The sequence below is a fragment of the Pinus tabuliformis genome, chromosome 6 (assembly GCF_031772625.1).
Source record: "Pinus tabuliformis cultivar Carrire ecotype Pingquan chromosome 6, CPIR1, whole genome shotgun sequence".
Lineage (NCBI taxonomy): Eukaryota > Viridiplantae > Streptophyta > Pinopsida > Pinales > Pinaceae > Pinus > Pinus tabuliformis.
The window spans coordinates 1588910178-1588933182 of record NC_142292.1 but is presented as its reverse complement, the minus strand read 5'-3'; the positions used below and the strand labels follow the sequence as shown (position 1 = coordinate 1588933182).

The window sequence follows — 23005 nt, the reverse complement described above, 5'->3', positions numbered from 1 at the left end:
GACCTTGGTTTCTTAAAGAACGTAAATTGTTTCAATTCTGATGAAGAAATGATTTCACTTCTGAACTTTTTTCTATTTTTCCTTTTCTTCCAAGTGTGACATATAGGAAGGCAAGTAGCATTACAAATCCCATTCACAACACTGTATAACCTAAAATGAAGAAGTGATATTATGAGAAAATATTACCTGCGGTTATTCACTCGAAAGAAGAAAATCATTTTCCTATTACTGATTTTAGCATGAAAAGGGAATTGTAATGATTGGTCTTTAGAGAACTTTCCTCTGGACTATTCTCAGCTCGATTTATGTATTTTCCTTGTGCCACCGTTAATTGTTTGTCTGTCATTTTGGGATAATTTTAGCATTAAGTAGAGCCATTGATTTCAACGACTTTATAGAAGCAGTTAGGGTGTTGATTTCAAGGCAATTTTCCAACAAATAGGGCGCTGATTTCACGAAGTTTTGCAAGCATATAGGGTGTTGACTTCAAGGAATTTATACCAAAAGATAGGGTGTTGATTTAAAGGATTTTTTCCAACAGTATGGGTGTTGGTTTTAAGGAATTTATATGAGAAGATAGGGTCATTTGTTATAGACTATTCACGACACAATTTTGGAATTAATTTCCTTTTTCATGTTGGCTTGATTGGAATATTTTCTTATCCATGTGCTATAGAAGTTGATTAAGGAGAGCTCTATTGTTTGGCTAGATGTTTTCTTATCCATCTGCTCTAGGTGCTAATTAAGGAGACCTTTATGCTTTGGCTAGATATTTTATTAGCGTTTTTTTGGGTTTGAGTATTTGATCCTGCATGAACTTAATTTTGGGTCAAGTTATATTGGAAATATGTGTTGAATAACTCCATTCTTGTTTATAAATGGAGGAGAGGGGGAGTATAGGTTTTCACTATTCTTGAGTATTAACATTCCTTTTTATCTTCTATATTTCACATCTTTCTCACTTTCATACCAAATTATAGAGCTCATTGCAAAACAAAGTGTTGGGGCTCATTTTGCTAGTTACTTGATTGTATCTATTGAAAATATTTTCAAATTGTCTTGCAAGAAGGTGTCAACAAGATTATTGATCTTGTCGGAGTCGCCCTTGGACCAAAGGGAAAAAATGTTGTTTTGGAGAGTAAATATGGTTCTCTGAATATTTTCAATGATGGTGTGACAATGGCTAAGGACGTAAATTGTAGATGTGGGTTGTAAATTTTTTATATTCTATAATAGTTTTCCTTGCCTAAATGTCTTACTATCTTATAACTGGGAGGAAAAAATATCACAAAACATAGACAACATATTTCTCTTTTGATGATCTACATGGTCTATGGAGTAGCCATAGTAGAGTAATGAATCAAGCTTTAAACAGGTGAAAACAAATACTTGTGTGACAGATCTTGATGAGTCAAGGTAAATTGTTATTACCAGTCTAGTTAATGCATTTCAATGTTGCACCCTACTTCTGACACGTTGAATTAGAGAACCTAGTTGAAAATATTTTGGCCAAGTTGGTAAGACAGGATGCAACAAAGACAAATGATTCAGCGCGTGATTGAACTACCAGATCTATTGTACTTGTGCCAGGTTTAATAGCTGAAGGTGTAAAGGTAATTTATTTGTCCCTAGTATTGGCTTAAGTATTTATTCATTTTTATAGGTCCTTATGGTGGCTATGGTTTATTTATTTATTTTCTGAATTTTCAATGCTTCAGTAGGATCAAGATAGTATCTGAGTGGGAAAATAGCGTTGTTGAAGATGATATTGTGATTGTGTTGTCAATTGGTATGATCTAGTTCGGAAAAAACCTAATAGATAAAGCTTGTTAGTATTTTTAAGATTTGTGAATAAGAATTTGAATCATAAACATGTTCAGGTTGTTGCAGCTAGAGAAAATCCTATTCAAATTACTAGGGGCATTGAAAAGACAGTAAAGGATTTTGTTTTTTAACTCAAAAATTTGTCAAAGGAGGTAAATGCTCACAATTTCAGTCGTCTTTCTCTTTCTGGTCTTGTTTCTTCTTGACATAGTCAATGGTTGAGGTCATTTCCAAGTTCCTAAAGATCAGGGTCTTCATTATGGTGTTCCTCTTGATTCTTAAGGTTAGCATTGGCTATTTGCAAATTTAGAGATTATTTGTTTGCCAATACATTTCATGATCTCACTAAGTTTTTTCCTCGTGGATGTAGGACTTAACATCTCTTTTAGTTGCAGAATTTGGTGTTATTGATGATCTTGAATAATGCCAATTTGCAGCTTCGAATTTACAAGCATTTATGATTGGAATCTAGTGAACTTCTTGTTCTCCAACATCTTGAGAGTTTGCACTGTTCATGCCCTCGGTTGGAGAGCCTTCACATGATTTGCAACAATTATAGTGGACCAAGGGAAGTACAAGTTTATCCCTTTACACATGAACGCATCATGGACTATTTTGGATATGTTTTTTTATAGATTTTGCATCATAAATGGTTGAATTATTATGTGAAATGGGCATTTTAAATCAATGTCCAAATGGACTATGTTAGATCTGTTTTTATACAAATACTTCATTATAAATGGGTTGAAATTCAGGTTGCAATTATTATGTAAGATGGGAAATTTAAATCAATATCTTGGGTGATTAGGAAAATTTCATTCACCTACAACATATAGTATGTTGGCAATATGGAAACAAGGTTGTTAGTAGGTTTTGTGGATGATTGATATTATTGGTCCTTTTGTGCTCAGATTCATTCTTGTGCTAATAATATGACATTGTAGCAATACATTGAATGGACTACAGAAGTTGTGTGGGTCATGCTGCAGGGTGTGAAATTCAGGTAACTCTCTTGAGTTATTTTAGTAAGTTAAAAATAGGGTCTGCATGATTATAGTTTTTATAAAGATTATAGATCATGTGTCAAGCAATTATTTTTAAAATCAATGCCTATATATGTAATTTTAAGGATTTCCATAACTCTTCACATAATTCTTTGAAGTGTGCTAGCTCAATGGAAGAGCACCTGCCTTACAAGCGAGAGGTTGGTGGTTCGATTCCACTGTGATCTAACATGAATTAATTAACGATTTTGTAGTTTATTTTTAATTAAATGATTTTTAGATTGATTTATTTTAATGGTGAGATATTTTTGGATTCATTGTTTTATATTGTCTCTAGAGAGATAGAAGTGGTATTTAAATAAAAAATTTGTTGTCTCTAGAGAGACAATAGCTAGTATTAAAGACATATTGTCTCTATTTCCAAGTGTTGTCTCTAGAGAGACAAAAGTGAAATTGTCTCCTAAAAGTCAATAATGCTTGTGTTATATATTGTCTTTATAGAGACAATTTTTTAAGACAATAATTTTGTAGACACCCACTTAAAGACAATATTTAAGACAATGCAAAAGTTTTTTTTGTCTCAAGTTAAGACAATCTACCCAAAAAATGTCTCAAATATTGTCTTTAAACCCCCATTTATATAGCAATGTTGAAGAAAGATACATCAATTGCAATAAAAGTTGGTACAATTTCATTTCCATTCTTCAGTTGGGTTATTCCTCACTGTGTTTAAATATTTGTGACTCACATACATTGATTTGCGAGGATGATTCTGTAATATGAAAATTGGCCCATGTAACTATGGTAGAAATTTCGTAAGGATGGAATGTGTGAGAACCGTAGGTCTTCGCAAGGGTTTTGGATAACCCTAGTCTACTACCGCAGGGAACCGGATAACCGCAGGCCATCACTGTTGCCTGCTGCCATTACTGCCCGCGTACCCGCAGCAGACGGTTATCTGTTACCTTTCCTGCTTCCCGGCCATCTATCGTTTTCAGGATGTCTTCCTCTACAGGTATATTGGGAGGAGTAATGGAAACGGAGGAGGTAGATTACACCGAAGACCCCCATCCCGATCGCATCATATTTGGTGGCCCTTATTTCACATTTTCGGAAGTTGGTCCTAGTCTTCCGTCGGATCTATTTCCGCCTAACACCTCTCCAGTGGTTACCTTGCCAGAGCACCAGACGGCATCGCCATCAGTCGGGCATACCTCTCTACTATCATCGGCTCTGGATACACCCCCTCTGTCCCCTGGAACCCTACACATCCTATCTACTATCGCGCCTTCGTCGCCCCCCTTCGATCCAAATCCGCCCGGTTCTGCCTTCCTCGGCGAGATAACTGTTGATCCCCTTCCCCCGGTGGTCCCTAGCCCATCTGGTTCTTTCCATTCGCCATTAGGATGTTTTGAGACTCCGGCGGTTAGGGTTAGATCTGTAAAATCTTCTCCTCCAGCCGGCACCTCGGATCCACTAGCAGACCACCCATCTACACCTCATTCGCGGAAAAGAAAATCAAAGTGCGTGAAATTAACCTCAAAGGATATCTCGATTCGGTTTGGTGCGAGCTTTGACATCGAAGAAGCAGCTAACATGGCTCGCACTATACTGGTTGGTCATGTTCGTGGAAGGGCGTATTCGGTCACACAACGCACGCTATGGGTCAAGGAAATCTGGGGAGGTGTACTCCATGAATTACCAGAGGTACAAGTTTTACCTAGAGGCTGGTTTGCTCTTCAATTTGCAAAAGAGACCTACACAGACTTGGTGCTCGGTAGATACTAGCACATTGAGATGGCACCTGTCCTGCTAAAGAGATGGAGCCCTCTCGTTGATCCCGAGAGAGAACAAATTAGGGCTGGTCCATTGTGGGATTGCCTGCCAGGTCTCCCTCTACAATACTGGTGTGACGAGGTATTCATTCGTATAGGGAATGCTTTGGGGACATATCTTGATCATGACAGAACTTTTGTGGAATCAAGGAACAGAACCCTTGCTCGCATCCTAGTTCATTTGGATACCCACGAGGGGCTAGAGGAGAAAATCACACTGCATTGGGGAAACTACACCAGGGTTCAGATTCTGGATTATGAGGGGTTTCCTTTTCGATGTCGTCGATGCCACAAGGTTGGGCACTTATTCAAGGATTGCCCCCTCAATAAGAAGGCAGAAGATACTCCCAAAGCAACTACTGTACCCACCAGGATAGTATTTGTTGGCATTATGATACATATGTTGTACTTGATGGCAACCCACTCAGATAATAAATTATATGCAGAGAAAAGTTTATTTCATGTAGAGAAAAGTTCACGCACTTTTATGCAGAGAAAAGTTTATTTCATGTAGAGAAAAAGTTCACGCACTTTCATGCAAGGAAAAGCGCGTATATGTTGGAGAACTTACCTTTGGTCCATGGTAGTTAGTCCTTGGTATTTGAACCTATGAGGAAAAGCGCGTATATGTTGGAGAACTTACCTTTGGTCCATGGTAGTTAGTCCTTGGTATTTGAACCTATGAGGAAAAGCACGTATATGTTGGAGAACTTACCTTTGGTCCATGGTAGTTAGTCCTTGGTATTTGAACCTATGAGGAAAAGCGCGCATATGTTGGAGAATTTACCTTTGGTCCATGGTAGTTAGTCCTTGGTATTTGAACCTATGGTTTTGGACCATGGTACTTCGTCAAAAGTGTTGATCTCACGTACTTTCATGGTTGGTTCATGGTATTAGTCCAACAGTTTTTTGATCCTATGGTTTTGGCCCGTGGTATTGTGAAAGGCCTAAGCCTATATAAAGCAAAGGAGATCACTTGGCTAATTCATCCTTGCAATTGAATATCTTAAGATCTGAAATATTGGGTTATTGTTTTGAAAGTTTGATCTATGAAAGTGAAGTTGAAAGCGAATCTGTGAAGGTTGATCTCTCGAGCGCTGCAGCTGCGGAAGTGCGGAGGCGCCACAGAAGGCGCAGTGCGGAGGCGCCAGAGAAGGCGCAGTGCGGAGATGCCACAGAGGCACTAAAGAAGGCGCAGTGCGGAGATGCCACAGAGGCGCCACAGAAGGCGCAGTGCGGAGGCGCCATAGAAGGCGCAGTGCGGAGGCGCCACAGAAGGCGCAGTGCGGAGACGCCACAGAGGCGCCACAGAAGGCGCAGTGCGGAGGAGCCATAGAAGGCGCAGTGCGGAGGCGCCACAGAAGATGCAGTGCAGAGGCGCCATAGAAGGCGCAGTGCGGAGGCGCCACAGAAGGCGCAGTGCAGAGGCGCCACAGAAGGCGCAGTGCGGAGATGCCACAAAAGACGCAGTGCAGAGGCGCCACAGAAAACGCAGTGCGGAGACGCCACAGAGGCGCCACAGAAGGCGCAGTGCGGAGGCGCCACAGAAGGCGCAGTGCGGAGGCGCCACAGAAGGCGCAGTGTGGAGACGCCACAGAGGCGCCATAGAAGGCACAGTGCGGAGGCGCCGCAGAAGGCGCAGGTGCGGTGGTCGCGGCGCCACAGAAGGCGCAGGAGCGGAGGTAGTACAGATATCCGCAGATCTATACCAGTGAAGTTGCGATCCCTGCTTAAAATTTGTTTTAACTGCCTTTGACTATTCTGCAGGGTTTTGGGTGCATAACTGATGTTTGGTTACTGATATTGGGTTCAGATAACAGCATGATTAATGACTTATCTTTATGTACTAGATCTGGTTGATAACTCTCATAATATCATTGTATATGTATGGATCTGGTGATTGGGTGATTCAGAAGGTTGTTTGATTATGAGCTTCAATGTTGTTGTTGGGTCCAGTATGAAAATTGGATGAAAAGTGGCCTTTCAGATTATGTGTTGTGCTTCAGTGTATCCAGTCTAAAAATTGATGAAACGTGGTACCTGGAGGAGAGAAGATTGTAGGCCAGCGCCTATGTACTAGTATCTAAGATAGTACAAAAGCTAAGGGAGATCTTTGGAGCATGGTAGCAGGTAGCAGCCTGCGTACTAGTAAATGGATCGGCTAGTACAAGAGCAAAGGGGGTTGTAGCTCCCGTACTGGTATAAGACTGCACCAGTACAAATATTGTAAAAGGATTTTCTTATTAAGAAGAAGATTGAGATGACTTGCAGCAGGTGGTTTTTCTCCCGCATTGGGTTTCCACCTTATATCATGGTGTTCATGTGTGTGCCTTATGTGTGATGATCTATTCTCTATTACGGCATCTGTTATCTGATAATATGGTTGATAATGTTCTAATGCACTCATTGAAGATCAATTAACTTAATCATAAGAAGTTGTGGAAGTAGCATATATGAATCTGATTATGGAAATGAAAAAGTTTTATTAATGTGATAATACCGATTCACCCCCCCCTCTCAGTATTATTTCCATCAATTGGTATCAGAGCAGGTCCTTTGATAGAAGCTTGATCGCTTGAAGGAGATCCATGGAACAATGGGAAAGAAGCTTAAGAAGAAAGCACCTAAGAAAAAGAAGTCATCTCAGAAGAACTATGACAATGGGAGAATCGATTGGGGATTAGGTATAAGAAGCTCTTCAGATTCAGAATCAGATTCAGAATCATTATCAGGTATGAATATATTATCCTCTGATGTTCCAGCTATCTTTCCTTTTGGAAGAGATGAAAGTGATAGTGAAACTACTGAATTTTCTCTTATGGGTGAACAAGAAAGATATCAAATAGAGGCAGAATTTAAAAGGCTGACAGACAAAATTAGAGATCAACAAGATCTATTGAACAAAAGGGAATGTGATTTCAAAGAAGAAGCTACCAAACTAAATGCCCAACTAGAAGAAGGAAACAAGGTAAGAAAGCTACTCAAGGAGAAGGAAGACCAATGTCAAAAATTGCAGCATGAAGTGACATCATTAAGAAAAGAAGTCAACGAAAGAAGCACAACCATCAAGAAACTCAAAGATAGATCCAGCTACTATGAAAATCTTGAAGCTACAATCCTCTCACTAAAAGGAGATCTTGAAGAATCAAAGAAGCAGAATGCAGATCTACTCCAAGCTATTGCAAAACAAGAAAACGAAGTCACCAGCTTAAAATCTCAACTAGAATGTGCCTTCCGAGTTCGTCAAATGCAGCAGGATCTGAATGAAGAACAAGAAAAGTAGATTCTCAAACTAAGGGAACAAATGGAAGAAGGAAGGAAAGCTGAAGAATATTTGAAAAAGCAATCTCTTGAAAAGGAAGAACAGCTTCAGGTTGAGGTAAATATCTTGAAAGGTAAACTAGAAGAAAAGGATAAGCTTTTATGATTTCAAGATAGTTCTAAACTCTTGGATGATATTCTTAGTAGTCAAAGGTCTCTTGCTATAAAGACTAGTCTTGGTTTCCATGAATCTGTTGAAGGTGAATCTAGTTCACAAGGTGAGGCAAGGAACTCTAAAGAGAAATCTAAAGTGATCAACGAAGAAATGAAAGATCAATCTCATCATCAACCAAGAAAAGAGATTCCTCAAAGAAAATCCTTTACTCCTCCTATGAATAATGTTGAATGTTATGTATGTCATAATCTTGGACATGTTGCAGCTAGATGTAGAAGAAGAAGGGTTCAAGACCATTATGCAGAAAGATCATCACATTCAAGGTACTTTTATGGATATTGCTTTGCTTGCAATATGTTTGGTCACAAAGCTGCTGATTGTTACAGGAGGAATATGAAACATGTTAGATGTTATGCATGTAACAAGCTTGGACATATAGCTAAGGAATGCAGGAACAAAGTGTGGGCACCATATCAAAAGGAGAAAATGTCATCATCACGCTTGAAGATATGGAGGAAAAAGGAAGTACAGTCAGAAAAAGGCGGCACTGCACAACGTACAAACATACCAGAATCAGAGGGAGCTGAAAGTAAAAAACTTCAGTGTCCTGAATCTCATATGCAAACTCCATAAAGGAAAGTTGCATATATACGCGAGTTAGTTACTGCACAGTCGCATATATGATTGTTTGAAGAAAGGCAGTAGGGACAGATTCAAGAGAAGGATCAGTTTTGCTCTAGTTAATAATAATGATGTGTGGATATGATGGTTAGAAGTGTTTTGGTTCTAACTTGATATTGATGATGTCTTGATACTTCTTATTGATATGCATGATCAGACAGATGGCACAGGTTTAGAGGGAGCATATGGACTTAATGCATTATTGGCATTATGGTTAATAGTCCTTGGTGATGATACTTATATGGATAAATGATTCATCTTGCTATGGTTATGAGTTGTTCACATGGTTCTTGGATCAGATTTATGGTTGATTCTCTAATGATGCTTGCATGGGAAGCACTTAGCTTGAATTCACATCTTCTTGATGTTGAGTCACTCATATGCTGCTGTCGTTATATGCATAAAGATCATATATTACAGTTATGATTCCTTTCATTCTTGGCACAAATGGATGAGGATTGTTGGCTGGATACAGGGATGATTATTCAAAGTTGCATTGTTGGAGACATGATGATAATGAGCTCTTATCTATATGATGATAGGATTGTTTCATACATATGTTGATTAATGCAGATATTCCCAATTGATGATACTTGATTCATGTAGATCTGGATGGCTATGATGTTTCTCACATAGAATGTGAAATTCTGTTGATGCGGACATACCTTGATGATTCATGCACTAATACAAGTTGCTGGTCTAGTTGCTGTTGACAGATACTATGGAGCAGATCATAAAGTGTTGTTGCTGATGTTCATCTTATTTAGGTGATGTCATATCAAGACTCATGATGTAATAGTGTCATCTCTTCAGGTCATGTAACGACCTATGTTGGTTTCCCCACTATGCCTAGGATGAAGATGTAATGTATTTGGTTTTCATTTTTCTGATATATCCCCACTTGGTTGGGTGATGGATGTATGTATTGAATCTTTTAGGAAGGTCATTTGTGATGTAGAACATCCTTTTGCAGACCTTGCTTACAGTTAGGTGGAGCCTGAGCATGAACAACACTATATAGCAGAGCAGACATTTCAGCTTGTTCTCAGAAAGAGCATGATCAGATTGGTGCACCATGACATATACAAAGGGGGAGCTCATTCAGAGATTTCAACAGGTACTCAGGGGGAGCTTATAATGCATTGTTGGCATTATGGAGGACGTACAGAAGGAGATCTTGGATGCTGGTCTGATTATTGCTACAATCTATCTCTTTCATGGTCATTTATGGTGTTTGGTGGATTATGTTTCTTCTTTACAGATCTGGTTCATATTCAGGGGGAGCATAACCCTTTGCCCTTGATGTCAAAGGGGGAGAGTGATTGGTTGTTGTTGCCATCAAGTCCAAAGGGGGAGATTGTTGGCATTATGATACATATGTTGTACTTGATGGCAACCCACTTAGATAATAAATTATATGCAGAGAAAAGTTTATTTCATGTAGAGAAAAGTTCACGCACTTTTATGCAGAGAAAAGTTTATTTCATGTAGAGAAAAAGTTCACGCACTTTCATGCAAGGAAAAGCGCGTATATGTTGGAGAACTTACCTTTGGTCCATGGTAGTTAGTCCTTGGTATTTGAACCTATGAGGAAAAGCGCGTATATGTTGGAGAACTTACCTTTGGTCCATGGTAGTTAGTCCTTGGTATTCGAACCTATGAGGAAAAGCGCGTATATGTTGGAGAACTTACCTTTGGTCCATGGTAGTTAGTCCTTGGTATTTGAACCTATGAGGAAAAGTGCGTATATGTTGGAGAACTTACCTTTGGTCCATGGTAGTTAGTCCTTGGTATTTGAACCTATGGTTTTGGACCATGGTACTTCGTCAAAAGTGTTGATCTCACGTACTTTCATGGTTGGTTCATGGTATTAGTCCAACAGTTTTTTGATCCTATGGTTTTGGCCCGTGGTATTGTGAAAGGCCTAAGCCTATATAAAGCAAAGGAGATCACTTGGCTAATTCATCCTTACAATTGAATAACTTAAGATCTGAAATATTGGGTTATTGTTTTGAAAGTTTGATCTATGAAAGTGAAGTTGAAAGCGAATCTGTGAAGGCTGATCTCTCGAGCGCTGTAGCTGCGGAAGTGCGGAGGCGCCACAGAAGGCGCAGTGCGGAGGCACCACAGAAGGCGCAGTGCGGAGACGCCACAGAGGCGCCAAAGAAGGCGCAGTACGGAGACGCCACAGAGGCGCCACAGAAGGCGCAGTGCGGAGGCGCCACAGAAGGCGCAGTGCGGAGACGCCACAGAGGCACCACAGAAGGCGCAATGCGGAGGCACCACAGAAGGCACAGTGCGGAGGCGCCACAGAAGACGCAGTGCAGAGGCACCACAGAAGGCGCAGTGCGGAGGTGCCACAGAAGGCGCAGTGCAGAGGCGCCACAGAAGGCGCAGTGCGGAGATGCCATAGAAGGCGCAGTGCAGAGGCGCAGTGAGGAGACGCCACAGAAGGCGCAGTGCGGAGGCGCCACAGAAGGCGCAGTGCGGAGGCGCCACAGAAGGCGCAGTGCGGAGGCGCCACAGAATGCGCAGTGCGGAGGCGCCACAGAAGGCGCAGTGCAGAGGCGCCACAGAAGGCGCAGTGCGGAGACGCCACAGAGGCGCCATAGAAGGCGTAGTGCAGAGGCGCCACAGAAGGCGCAGGTGCGGTGGTCGCGGCGCCACAGAAGGCGCAGGAGCGGAGGTAGTACAGATATCCACAGATCTATACCAGTGAAGTTGCGATCCCTGCTTAAAATTTGTTTTAACTGCCTTTGACTATTCTGCAGGGTTTTGGGTGCATAACTGATGTTTGGTTACTGATATTGGGTTCAGATAACAGCATGATTAATGACTTATCTTTATGTACTAGATCTGGTTGATAACTCTCGTAATATCATTGTATATGTATGGATCTGGTGATTGGGTGATTCAGAAGGTTTTTTGATTATGAGCTTCAATGTTGTTGTTGGGTCCAGTATGAAAATTGGATGAAAAGTGGCCTTTCAGATTATGTGTTGTGCTTCAGTGTATCCAGTCTAAAAATTGATGAAACGTGGTACCTGGAGGAGAGAAGATTGTAGGCCAGCGCCTATGTACTAGTATCTAAGATAGTACAAAAGCTAAGGGAGATCTTTGGAGCATGGTAGCAGGTAGCAGCCTGCGTACTAGTAAATGGATCGGCTAGTACAAGAGCAAAGGGGGTTGTAGCTCCCGTACTGGTATAAGACTGCACCAGTACAAATATTGTAAAAGGATTTTCTTATTAAGAAGAAGATTGAGATGACTTGCAGCAGGTGGTTTTTCTCCCGCATTGGGTTTCCACCTTATATCATGGTGTTCATGTGTGTGCCTTATGTGTGATGATCTATTCTCTATTACGGCATCTGTTATCTGATAATATGGTTGATAATGTTCTAATGCACTCATTGAAGATCAATTAACTTAATCATAAGAAGTTGTGGAAGTAGCATATATGAATCTGATTATGGAATTGAAAAAGTTTTATTAATGTGATAATACTGATTCACCCCCCCCTCTCAGTATTATTTCCATCAAGTATTACAGGCTAATCAGCGCTCTCCTGCACCTGGTCCTTCCCTCTCAACCAATATATCTCAGCAGGCAGCGGTTGCGGCTCAAAACTCTCCCTCGCCACCAGTCACCAGATCACGGGTGGCAGCAGAAGCCACCAATGCTTCAGGTACATCTCTCACTCCTACTTTCTCTTGTATTACTCTCTGATCATCCATGCATGTACCGTCTATATCTGTTGCCAATTGCACTTTTCCATCCTCTCCTATCATTTATCCATCTACCCCCTCTCTGCATTCCCTATCCTCACCCTCCTCTTCTCCATCTTCATCTCAGGGGTCAAAGTCTCATCACTATAAGCTTCGTCCTCGCATTATGACCCAGGATTCCCCTCTGCATTTTGCTGGTTTGGGTCTTGCCATTCCTGGATCAACCCCCTTGACATCTCAGGGGAGAAAATCTGATCTATCTAAGGCTATCCAACGTGCTGGAGTTGAAGTCGCCTCTGGCTGTCAATCTACATTTGACGGGGTTCTTAGATCAGCGAACACCCCTGCCAGCTTTCCCCCATAAAATGCATTTCCTTTAACTATAGAGGCATGGCTAGTGCCTCAAAGAAACTAGCCCTGTGTATACTTTTTGAGATTATTCCTATCGACATCATACTACTTCCAGAGACCCTTGGCCCGGCCGATCTCATATCTGGTTCCTTAACTTCTATGTGCCCGGGCTGGATTTTTTCGGCTATAGACTCTATTGGGTGATCTCGAGGTCTTGCTATTGGGTACAATCCAAAATCAATCAGAGTAATAGCCTCTTGGGGAGGTCGGGGGTATATGGGTATGGACCTCTTTTCGGCAGAGCTGGGGACCAGCCTCAGGGTTATAAACATCTATGGACCTTGTCAGCAAAGGGAGCAGTTCTGGCAACATCTGCTTGGACTCTCTATTTTATTTGAGGAGAACATCATCATTGGAGGAGATCTCAATTTTTCTCTAGGCTATGGTGAATCTTGTGGATCTATGGCTCAGGTCGACTCGATCACTGGCTTTATGACTGATCTACTAGAAAGACACAATCTGATTGATGTCCCTATGAACAAACCTCTACCCACTTGGCAGAACAGAAGGGTGGGCGATGCTGCCCTCGCGTGCAGACTTGACAAATTTATCATGAAAGGATCCCTTATACAGCAACTGCATCACTACAAACAATGGGTTGGAGCTGGAGGCATATCAGACCACTCCCATATATACCTAGAGATCTCGGGACCTATACAAAAACCAAAAGCCCCCTTCAAATTTAATCACGTATGGCTTCAGGACTCATCTTATATTCGGATGGTCTCGGATTTTTGGTCTGTGAATCTGATCGATAGATCAGACACTTTAGCAAAGGGATTTTGCTCCAATCTAACCCAGCTAAAGCACCTATCCATCAACTAGGCAAAAGAGAAGCATCATAGGGAAACTTCGGCTCTTCTGCACATCGAATCTGAGCTCAACGCCCTAATGGATGAAAGAGGTTTGGGGTTTGTCACTGTTGAAGATAAATCTCACCTAGTGGAGCTTGAAAGACAGAAGTCACAGATATTAAAAGACAGAGAGGAATCTATACATCTTCGAAGCAGAGTTATATGGTTAAAGGCAGGGGATGAAAACACTCGGTTTTTTCACAATTTTGCACAGGGCAGGAAAGTCACAAATACCATATGGAGCATGCCGAATCCTGAAGGAGGTGTGGCTGATACATTTAACAAGCTCTCGCACTTGGGATCATCACACTTCAGGAATCTCTACAAAAACCCTCCTGGCACGACTCTTGTTGACATTATAAATATTGCTGGTCATTTCCCCAGGTTTGTAAATGAGGATGAAGCAGAGGCTCTTTTTGATCCCGTGACACTTGGAGAGCTTGAGGGCACTTTGAAATGGTTCAAAAAGGATAAAAGCCTAGGTCCGGATGGGTGGACCATCAAATTCTACCTTGCTTTCTATGAGCTGCTCAGCCAAGATCTGCTAAGGGTAGTGGAGGAATGTCGTGTATCCAGATCAATGTATAATGCCATCAACTCAACATTTATAGCCCTCATTCCTAAGTCGGACTCCCCATCCTCCTTCGATGATTACAGACCCATCTCACTCTGCAATTGTCTATATAAGATCATCTCCAAGATCATTGCTAATCGTCTTTGCCCTATCCTGGCACGCCATATTGCTCCTCAGAAATTTGCTTTCCTTGAACACCGACAGATCCATGAAGCTATTGGCTCGGCCCAGGAAGCCTTTCACTCCATCTAGACCAAACACCAAAAGGCCATCACCCTAAAGATTGACCTGGCAAAGGCTTTTGACCGTGTCAGTTGGCTATATATTAAGATGCTCCTGATTCATTTGGGTTTCCCCCTCAATTTCATCACATGGATCATGGCCTGTATAACCACTCCAACCTTCAGTGTGCTCATTAACGGGTCGACATCTCATTTTTTCCATTCTGAAAGAGGACTCAGACAAGGCTGCCCCCTGTCTCCCCTTCTATTCTTGATTGTCATGGATGGACTCAGCCGGTTGATCGCATAAGCTAAGAGGGATGGTGATCTTGGTGGTCTCAAGATATCAGATGACTATTATCTCACCCACCTCCTGTTTGTGGATGATGTCATTATTTTTCTTGCTGGCAGTATCAGGGATTCCCGCTCCTTCTCAAATATCCTATCCCTCTTCTCATCTGCCACTGGTATGTTAGCAAACCACTCAAAATCTTCCATCATTTTCACCCACACTTCCATTCATGAGTCCCAATATGCGCACCATCTATTTCCTTATGGCATCAATCCTTTAGATCGGGGACTAAAATATCTGGGATTCTGGATCAAGCCTGTCAATCAGAAGATTGTTGATTGGACTTGGCTCGTATCAAAACTAGAGAAGAGGATAAACATCTGGAGTCACCGATACTTATCTAGAGCCAGTAGACTTGTACTGATAAAATCGGTCCTTCAGGCCACACCTGTCTATTGGATGGCGCTTGCTTGGATACCAAGAAATATCTTGGCCAGACTTCACCAAATCTGCAACAGATTTCTATGGAATGGGAACAAAGACAAGAGTATTTTTTCCTAGGTGGCCTCAAATAGGATAGCTTTGCCCAAGAAATGGGGAGGCTGGGGCTTAAAAGACCTACCTTTTTCTGCACAGGCACTTGCTGCTAAAATGGGGTGGACTTTGGTCACAGGTCAAAATCTTTGGACCAGCATATCATATCACAAATACGTTTGGCCTATGAATATCATGGAATGGATTCGACTCCCAAACTGGCCCAAAACTGGCATCTCATCTATCTAGAAGGCACTTCTTCACTCATTGCCTCTCATCAGAGACAATCTGATTTGGAGAATAAATAATGGACAGTCGACTCGCATTGGTATTGATCCTTGGATTGGGAGTGGTGGAAGACATCGTCTAACCAGGAATCTTATACAGCATATACACTCCCAAGAAATTAAGGTCATAGCCAACATTGCGGATCCTCTCAATACCACCATACTTACTCAAAGATGGAAATCCGCACAACAAATCAATCTGCCCCATTGCTGGTGCCATGAATGGAACGAATATATTACAACTCTTCACGAATCACACATTAGGATAAAAGAGGGATTGGATGAACTCATTTGGCATCAATCAGAAAGCAGTTTGTATTCTCCAAAATTGGGCTATCAAGTGTTGATATCACAAAGAGCTCCAGACTTGATAACATTCTGGTGGAAGGCTATTTGGAATCTCACAGCGCCACCTCGGACCAAGTTATTCTTTTGGTTTATATTAAAAAACAAAGTCCCCACTGGGGAAAATCTCATGAATCGAGCCATTCACGGGCCTACCCAGTGTACGCTATGCAAAAACGCTGCTGAATCAACAACACACCTCTTTCTGAAGTGTACTACCCTGACGGATCTGTGGCAAAACATATCAACTGCGATTCATTTCACAGGCACCTGGGAGGGTGACGATTTGAACGGGGTTTGGGAAGGTTGGTATCACCGGCACAAGGGATCTAAATTACAGAGCCTCCCTCTTATCATCAGCTGGCAACTATGGTTGGCATGGAACCAAACAATTTTTTATGGCAAACGTGTAAGTTGGCCGCACACTTATGCACAGATTATATCGGCTTACAATGATACACCGGAACCACCACAACCTCATGCCCAAAGGCCCCACGACCCTCCACTCATAGATAAAAATACCCCATGGGCATTTTTTGATGGCGCAGCCCAACAACAGGGATGCGGAGGCAGTTTTATCCTCTACATGAGTGATCAGCACTACTATAAAGTCCAAATGGGCTTGGGGATTGGCTCAAACAATTTTGCCGAGCTCATATCACTTCGTCACCTCATGCATTTCTCATTGGATCATAACTGCATAAACATTCATATATACGACGATTCGAAGATCATCGTAGACTAGTTCAATAATTCAATTGCTTGCCACACTCACACACTCAGCAATATATTGGATGAAATAAATATTATGAAGGCTCATTTTAATGATATCACTTGTAATCATATATACAAGGAACACAACAGCAGTGCCGATGAACTATCCAAGGTAGCCACGTCACTACCTCGAGGAGAGTGATTGATCCAGGAACAGCGAGGGTCAAATGCTTTCCAATATTATCATCGACCATACATAGACCCTCATTACCACAGGGCGGATAGTCCATGAACGAAAAATCTGATATAAATTTTGAAGTTATTGTACAATTTTTTGATTACTTTTTTGGACGGAAAGAATATAATTTGGCCCTGCGTGGCAATATGTATATAAAACAAAATAACCATAATGAACATCTTGTGTGATGATACTGGCAATTACGCTGATATTTCTAATATCTCTTTTGCTGAGCCATCAGGTTGACAGACTTTAGCATATGCATCTCGGTGCATCTACAATATGTAATTTTTCAAAGTATAATGGAAGATTACGATTTTTCCAAGGGAAAAAATATAGCAGTGTTGAAGAAATTCATAATCTTCTAACAAGGAAGAAGAGTAGATATTTTCAGCAGATAGGCTAACCCAAAAAAGGCACAAACCTAGTTCTGTTTAGATTCATATGTGAATGTATCAAAAGCATCACAGCCTTGGTAACCACACATTTGGGATTTCCGTATCCATCAAAAAAATAGATTTCTTTTTCGAATCCAACTAATACATAAGCCTATTTTATAAAAACTTAGATCTATAAGGATTGTGCCAACACTAAAGAAACTACATAAAACTCTCAAAATAAAACAAAAAATAACTATTTCACCTACATAACAAGAAGATTTAGTTAGTGTTTTATTTAGAATACCAATGGTCCATGGGTGTGGACATGTCATGTAAGTCTCAACCTCTTAAGCTTCAGGCATCAATATGCATGCTTTATGCTTAAGTGTGTACAATGTAGCATCACATGGTGTGACTGAAGTCATAGCCGGTTTTTTTCTAATAATTCCAAAGATCCAATATGGATGATTCTATGTTTTTCTTGAAGTCTCATCTTAAATTCTTAGTATTGTGGGTGTTGCATATTGTAATACTTATGTTGGACTTCCAAACAATAAAATCACAAACATCTTTTTTTTTCTATAATTTTATTTGAAATCAAACACACACACCAAGATATATATATATATATATATATATATATATATATATATATATATATATATATATATATATATATATATATATATATATGTCAACCATCAAATTGACGGTTTGAAAATTTAGGTAATTGTTATTAGTGACGTGCAAATTTTTAAAAGGCCAATATTTAATGGTTAAATAAGGAAAATATAGTTAAATGCCCGTTAACTTTAACCCCTTCATACACATAAAAAGTTTCTTTTCACAGATTTATATGCTTACCTATGGAACAAAATGCACTTGAATAGTATGGAACCTCTTTTCTTCCTTGTGGCTTGGTTATAACATAGGGAAATAACCTACTAGTGGTTAAATTTGACTACTTGAACTCTTAACTTAAGTTACAATATGGACTCTTTTAGAGTCTTCTTCATCATATTTGCATGGTGAGCCACTTTTCCATGTATAGTGGGGGTTTACATGACATCTTCTCGAATCATGGTGGTGAAAACAAGAAGGTCAACTTCTGGGTGACATAACTTTTCCATACAAAGTCTGATTGAGGGTATTTATGTGTCGTTGGAAAGATGTATGTCTGTAGAATAGCACTAAGGAGTGTGTCGCTGGGCTAAAAGGTTTTACCCCTAAAAAAATGTCGTTTGATGCCTCAAACGACTTCCAGAAAGTTTTAGACCCCAATTTGCCAAACTAAAACCCAAAGATAAAATCCACTTCTTCCATTACAAAAGCATCAAAATAAATAACAAACAATCTAATAATACAATGTAAAACAATCTACATAATCATCACATACACAATATCTTATAATATTGTCACATTTCTATCTTTTTCACATGCAAAATATCCTATAATATTATCACATTCTTATACAAAATACCCTATAATAATATCAAATTTCCATTTTTTCACATACACAATACCCTATAATATTTTCAAAATTTCCATTCTTTTCACATGCATATTACCCTATCTTATTGTCAAATACCCACCCATACCCACCCATGTGCCTCTCTTGTATACCCACGGCGTAGTATTGAAATCCGAGTTAACCTACTAATTCTTTTTCGCTAATATTAGACATAAAATAGAGAATTGTTGTTAAATATACCACAGAACATCAATGAAATCATCGTGAATCATACGATAGACAATGAACTATTTTATAATAAATATATAAAAGACATAAGACAAAGAACAGAATCATTGTTAATTAAATATGTATGACAGAAAGACTTACATTTCAAGTTTAACGTGGTCCATGATCCATCTCTCATAAAGATGTTAAAAGATTATTCTAACTTTAACCCTTTATTCATTCAGACCCTCGTGGAAATTGCCTTTACCTAAACAGAACTATGCAAAATCGCAGGAAACCAAAGATCCGATTGGTTTGGAATTTTCTTTGAAAATTATACTATAAATATGCGAGGAAGCATAGCAGCGAAACGCTATAGTTTAACCGTAGGAAGCAAGTGTTAATGGCTCTGGTTTGTACAGCGCCGTTGCTTTCCAGTTGGGGCGTCCGCAAATCGTTGATTTGCTCCAAGAAAGATGGTTTCGCTCTCTCGCAAGAACTTTCAAGTACAGGCCGAATGTTAAAGCGAAAGAAATCTGTCACACCAATAACCCCAAGCATGAACAATGCAAGTGGTGGAATGTTAAGGCCAAAGAAATGTGTCCTACCAATAACCGCAAGCATTAGCAATGCTCAACAAAGACACACAGGCAATCATCATTCCAACGTGTGGGACGATGACCTCATACATTCTCTCTCAACATCATACGCGGTATTTTTCTTACTCTCATAATTACATATTCCCTTATCTTCGTACTTTAGAATTAATCGATTTGTTTAAACACTGCAATTTCACAAGTTAAAAGCCTTCATCAACCTCTGCGTGGAAGATAACTTTGTATTTCATTGAAATGCGCTGTGATCAAGCAGGCACCTGCATATCGTGAACGAACTGAAACGCTTGTTGAAGATATCAAACACCTATTTTTGAGTGCCATGGAAGTTAGGTACAGCGATGGTGATGATGATTTAATCAGTCGTCTTCAGAATGTTGATACTATGGAATGTCTGGGAATTGATCGACAGTTTCAATCTGAAATAAAAGTAGCTTTGGATTACGTTTACAGGTTAAGCATTATACATGAATTTGATTTACCATTTATAAGATTCAGTGATTGCACGCACTTCTAGATTCATTCCTTGATCATTAAAACCTCACTTCTTCATGATGTGTAGTTGTTGGAACGAAAGGGGCATCGGGCCGGGATCAAGAGATTCACTCAGCAAAGATCTCAACTCTACGGCTTTGGGATTTCGGGCACTCAGAATGCATCGATACGACGTCTCTTCGGGTCACATAGATTAAAATATACACTTGATGTTGTTTGACTGTTAAATAAAAATATTTAATACTTTAGTTCTCACAGAATATCATGCATTGGTGAAACAGATGTTTTTGAGAATTTCAAAGATGAAAACGGGGAGTTCTTCTGCAATTCCAGTGGTGAAAATGGAAGAGCTGATAAAGAAGTGAGAAGCATGTTGTCATTATTCCGAGCTTCAAACATTTCGTTTCCCGGAGAAAAAGTGATGGAGGAGGCAAAGACATTCACAACACGGTATCTAACCCAAGTTTTAACGGGACACACTATAGCTGATGTCGATCAAAGCCTTAGGAGAGAGGTAAGTTGCAAACACCTTTTTCAACTTCTAGTATTGTATGAAAACTCTTCGCATCTGCAATTTTTTTTATTTATTTTGTATGTTGTACCGTCTTAGCATCGGTCAGTCGGTACATATCTGATTTGGTTACTGTTGTCCAGGTGAAATATGCATTGGAATTTCCATGGCATTGCAGTGTGCCTAGATGGGAGGCTAGAAACTTTATCGAAATATATGAACAAAACTATTCATGGCTCAAGTACTAACCCTGTCCATAAGATCTCAGTTTCAAAGGGTACAGGAAAATGAATTTTGAATTACTATAAGTGTTCTCAATACACTAATCTATGTTCGCCATGCATTCTTTCAGGTCTAATAATATGAACCAGAAAATTTTAGAGTTGGCGAAATTGGACTTCAATATTTTGCAATGCACACATAAGAAAGAGATGCAACTTATCTCGAGGTGCACTGGCATTTGGCATTTGGCATTTGGGATAGATTATGTATCTAATCATTATCTTACCTAGGATGGGATAGATTATGTATCTAATCATTATGTAGAGATAGATTCCTTGTCAATTTAGTGACATGACCGGCTGCAATGCATACATTTATAATAGGTGGTGGGCAGAGTCATATCTGCCGAAGCTGAATTTCTATAGGAAACGTCACGTCGAACTTTACTTTTGGGCGGTTCTGAGCACATTCGAGCCCGAATTTGGTCCCAGCAGAATCGCCTTCACAAAACTTTCAACACTGATGACGGTTCTCGATGACCTATATGATACTCACGGAACATTGGACGAAATCAGAATCTTCACCGAGGGAATGAAAAGGTGATATCAAATTCAAATTATATCGACTATCGTGTAGAAATTGGTCGCAATCCATTCATTCGTAGTTAGTTTCTCCGACATTTTTTTTCTTAACAAACATCTTGCATAATTTTCCCAGATGGGATAGTTCGTTAATAGGCCGCCTTCCAGACCACATTCAAAAAATATTCGACTTCTTCATCAATACAGCGAATGAATGGGCTGCTGAAGTGGAAAATAAACAAAGGCGGGATATGGCAGCGTACATACGAAAAAATGGCGTATGTGCTGTTTATATAATATACTACTCCTTTTTTTTGTTTTATAAAAGGTTGTTATTATTCTGTCTGAGTGAATGAAACATCTGACCGGTTGCCTGCCTTCATTTTTAGTGGGAGCGATATCTTGAGTCTTATTTGCAAGAAGCGGAATGGATGGCGACTGAATATGTGCCCTCGTTTAATGAGTACTATAAGAATGGCCTCGCTAGCTCAGGGATGTGTGTGTTAAATTTGATTCCGCTTCTGTTAATGGATCAAATTCTACCAGACGACATTCTGAAGCAAATAGTCTATCCATCCAAGATCCATGATCTGTTAGAACTGACGGTCCGAGTCAAGGACGACATAACGGACTTTGAGGTATTTGACATTCAAATTAATGTTCATTTTAAACATAAGATGAGATTAGGATTTGTTTTAACATTTGCCGCTATGTGTGTGTTTGAATTTGAAGCAAGAGAAGGAACGCGGGGAGGTAGCTTCAAGTATAGAGTGTTATGTGAAAGACAATCCGGAATGTACCCGTGAAGATGCTTTAAATCATATGAAAGGCATCCTGGATCTTTCTGTCAGCCAACTGAATTGGGAATTTCTAAAGCATGACAATACAGTGCCGCTGTGCTGCAAAAGGTTTACTTTCAATCTTGCACGAGGCATGCACTTCCTCTTCAAATACAAAGATGGCATATCCCTTTCTGACAATGAGGTAAAGGACCAAATATTCAAAGTTCTTATGGAGCCAGTGCGGCTTTAAATATTATACTGATGGATGGCGCATAGCCTTATTATTAATTATCACGTGACGTGGATGCTGACAGCTGTCTCTCAAAATATTCCATGTGTCTTGTTCGACAGGACGTTTTATTCCTAATATATTTTTAATATCATAAACCATCCCATCGTGTTCATCGTGTCCATTTTGATAGCAAAGTCCTGCCAACCTTTTTATATTGTTAAAAAATTATTTATCACGTGGATGCTGTCTTTCTTTGAGATCTATTATTATAGTTTCCTTACTTATACGTTACTAATTTCAATAAATTTTTCATTGTTTTCTACGTTATAATTTAATCAATTTTTCCTTATCTTTTCTCCATAATTTATGGCATTAAATATTTTTTATTTTAATAGGTAATGCAATTTCAACAAAGAATTGAATTTTTTGTTGTTTAAAATATATTTTTGAATGTATAGACGAATTCAACACCGTGAAAGACTCCAAAGATACTCGAATTTTTCAAATTAAACTACTTAAACTCATTTTTTTTTTT

The 23005-nt window shown here is 39.9% G+C and overlaps 1 protein-coding gene across 1 annotated transcript; it reads left to right on the top strand.

Annotated features, from left to right (window-relative positions):
* The first annotated feature begins 19431 nt into the window (after positions 1-19431).
* On the top strand, positions 19432-22544 carry LOC149264895 (delta-selinene synthase-like). Its single transcript, XM_089390770.1, has 10 exons — positions 19432-19745; positions 19904-20100; positions 20210-20325; positions 20424-20656; positions 20797-20894; positions 21006-21101; positions 21259-21474; positions 21593-21734; positions 21846-22094; positions 22189-22544. The coding sequence occupies exons 1-10, from the start codon at positions 19437-19439 to the stop codon at positions 22486-22488; spliced, it is 1956 nt and encodes a 651-aa protein (XP_089246896.1). The 5' UTR covers positions 19432-19436; the 3' UTR covers positions 22489-22544.
* The last annotated feature ends 461 nt before the right edge of the window (positions 22545-23005 follow it).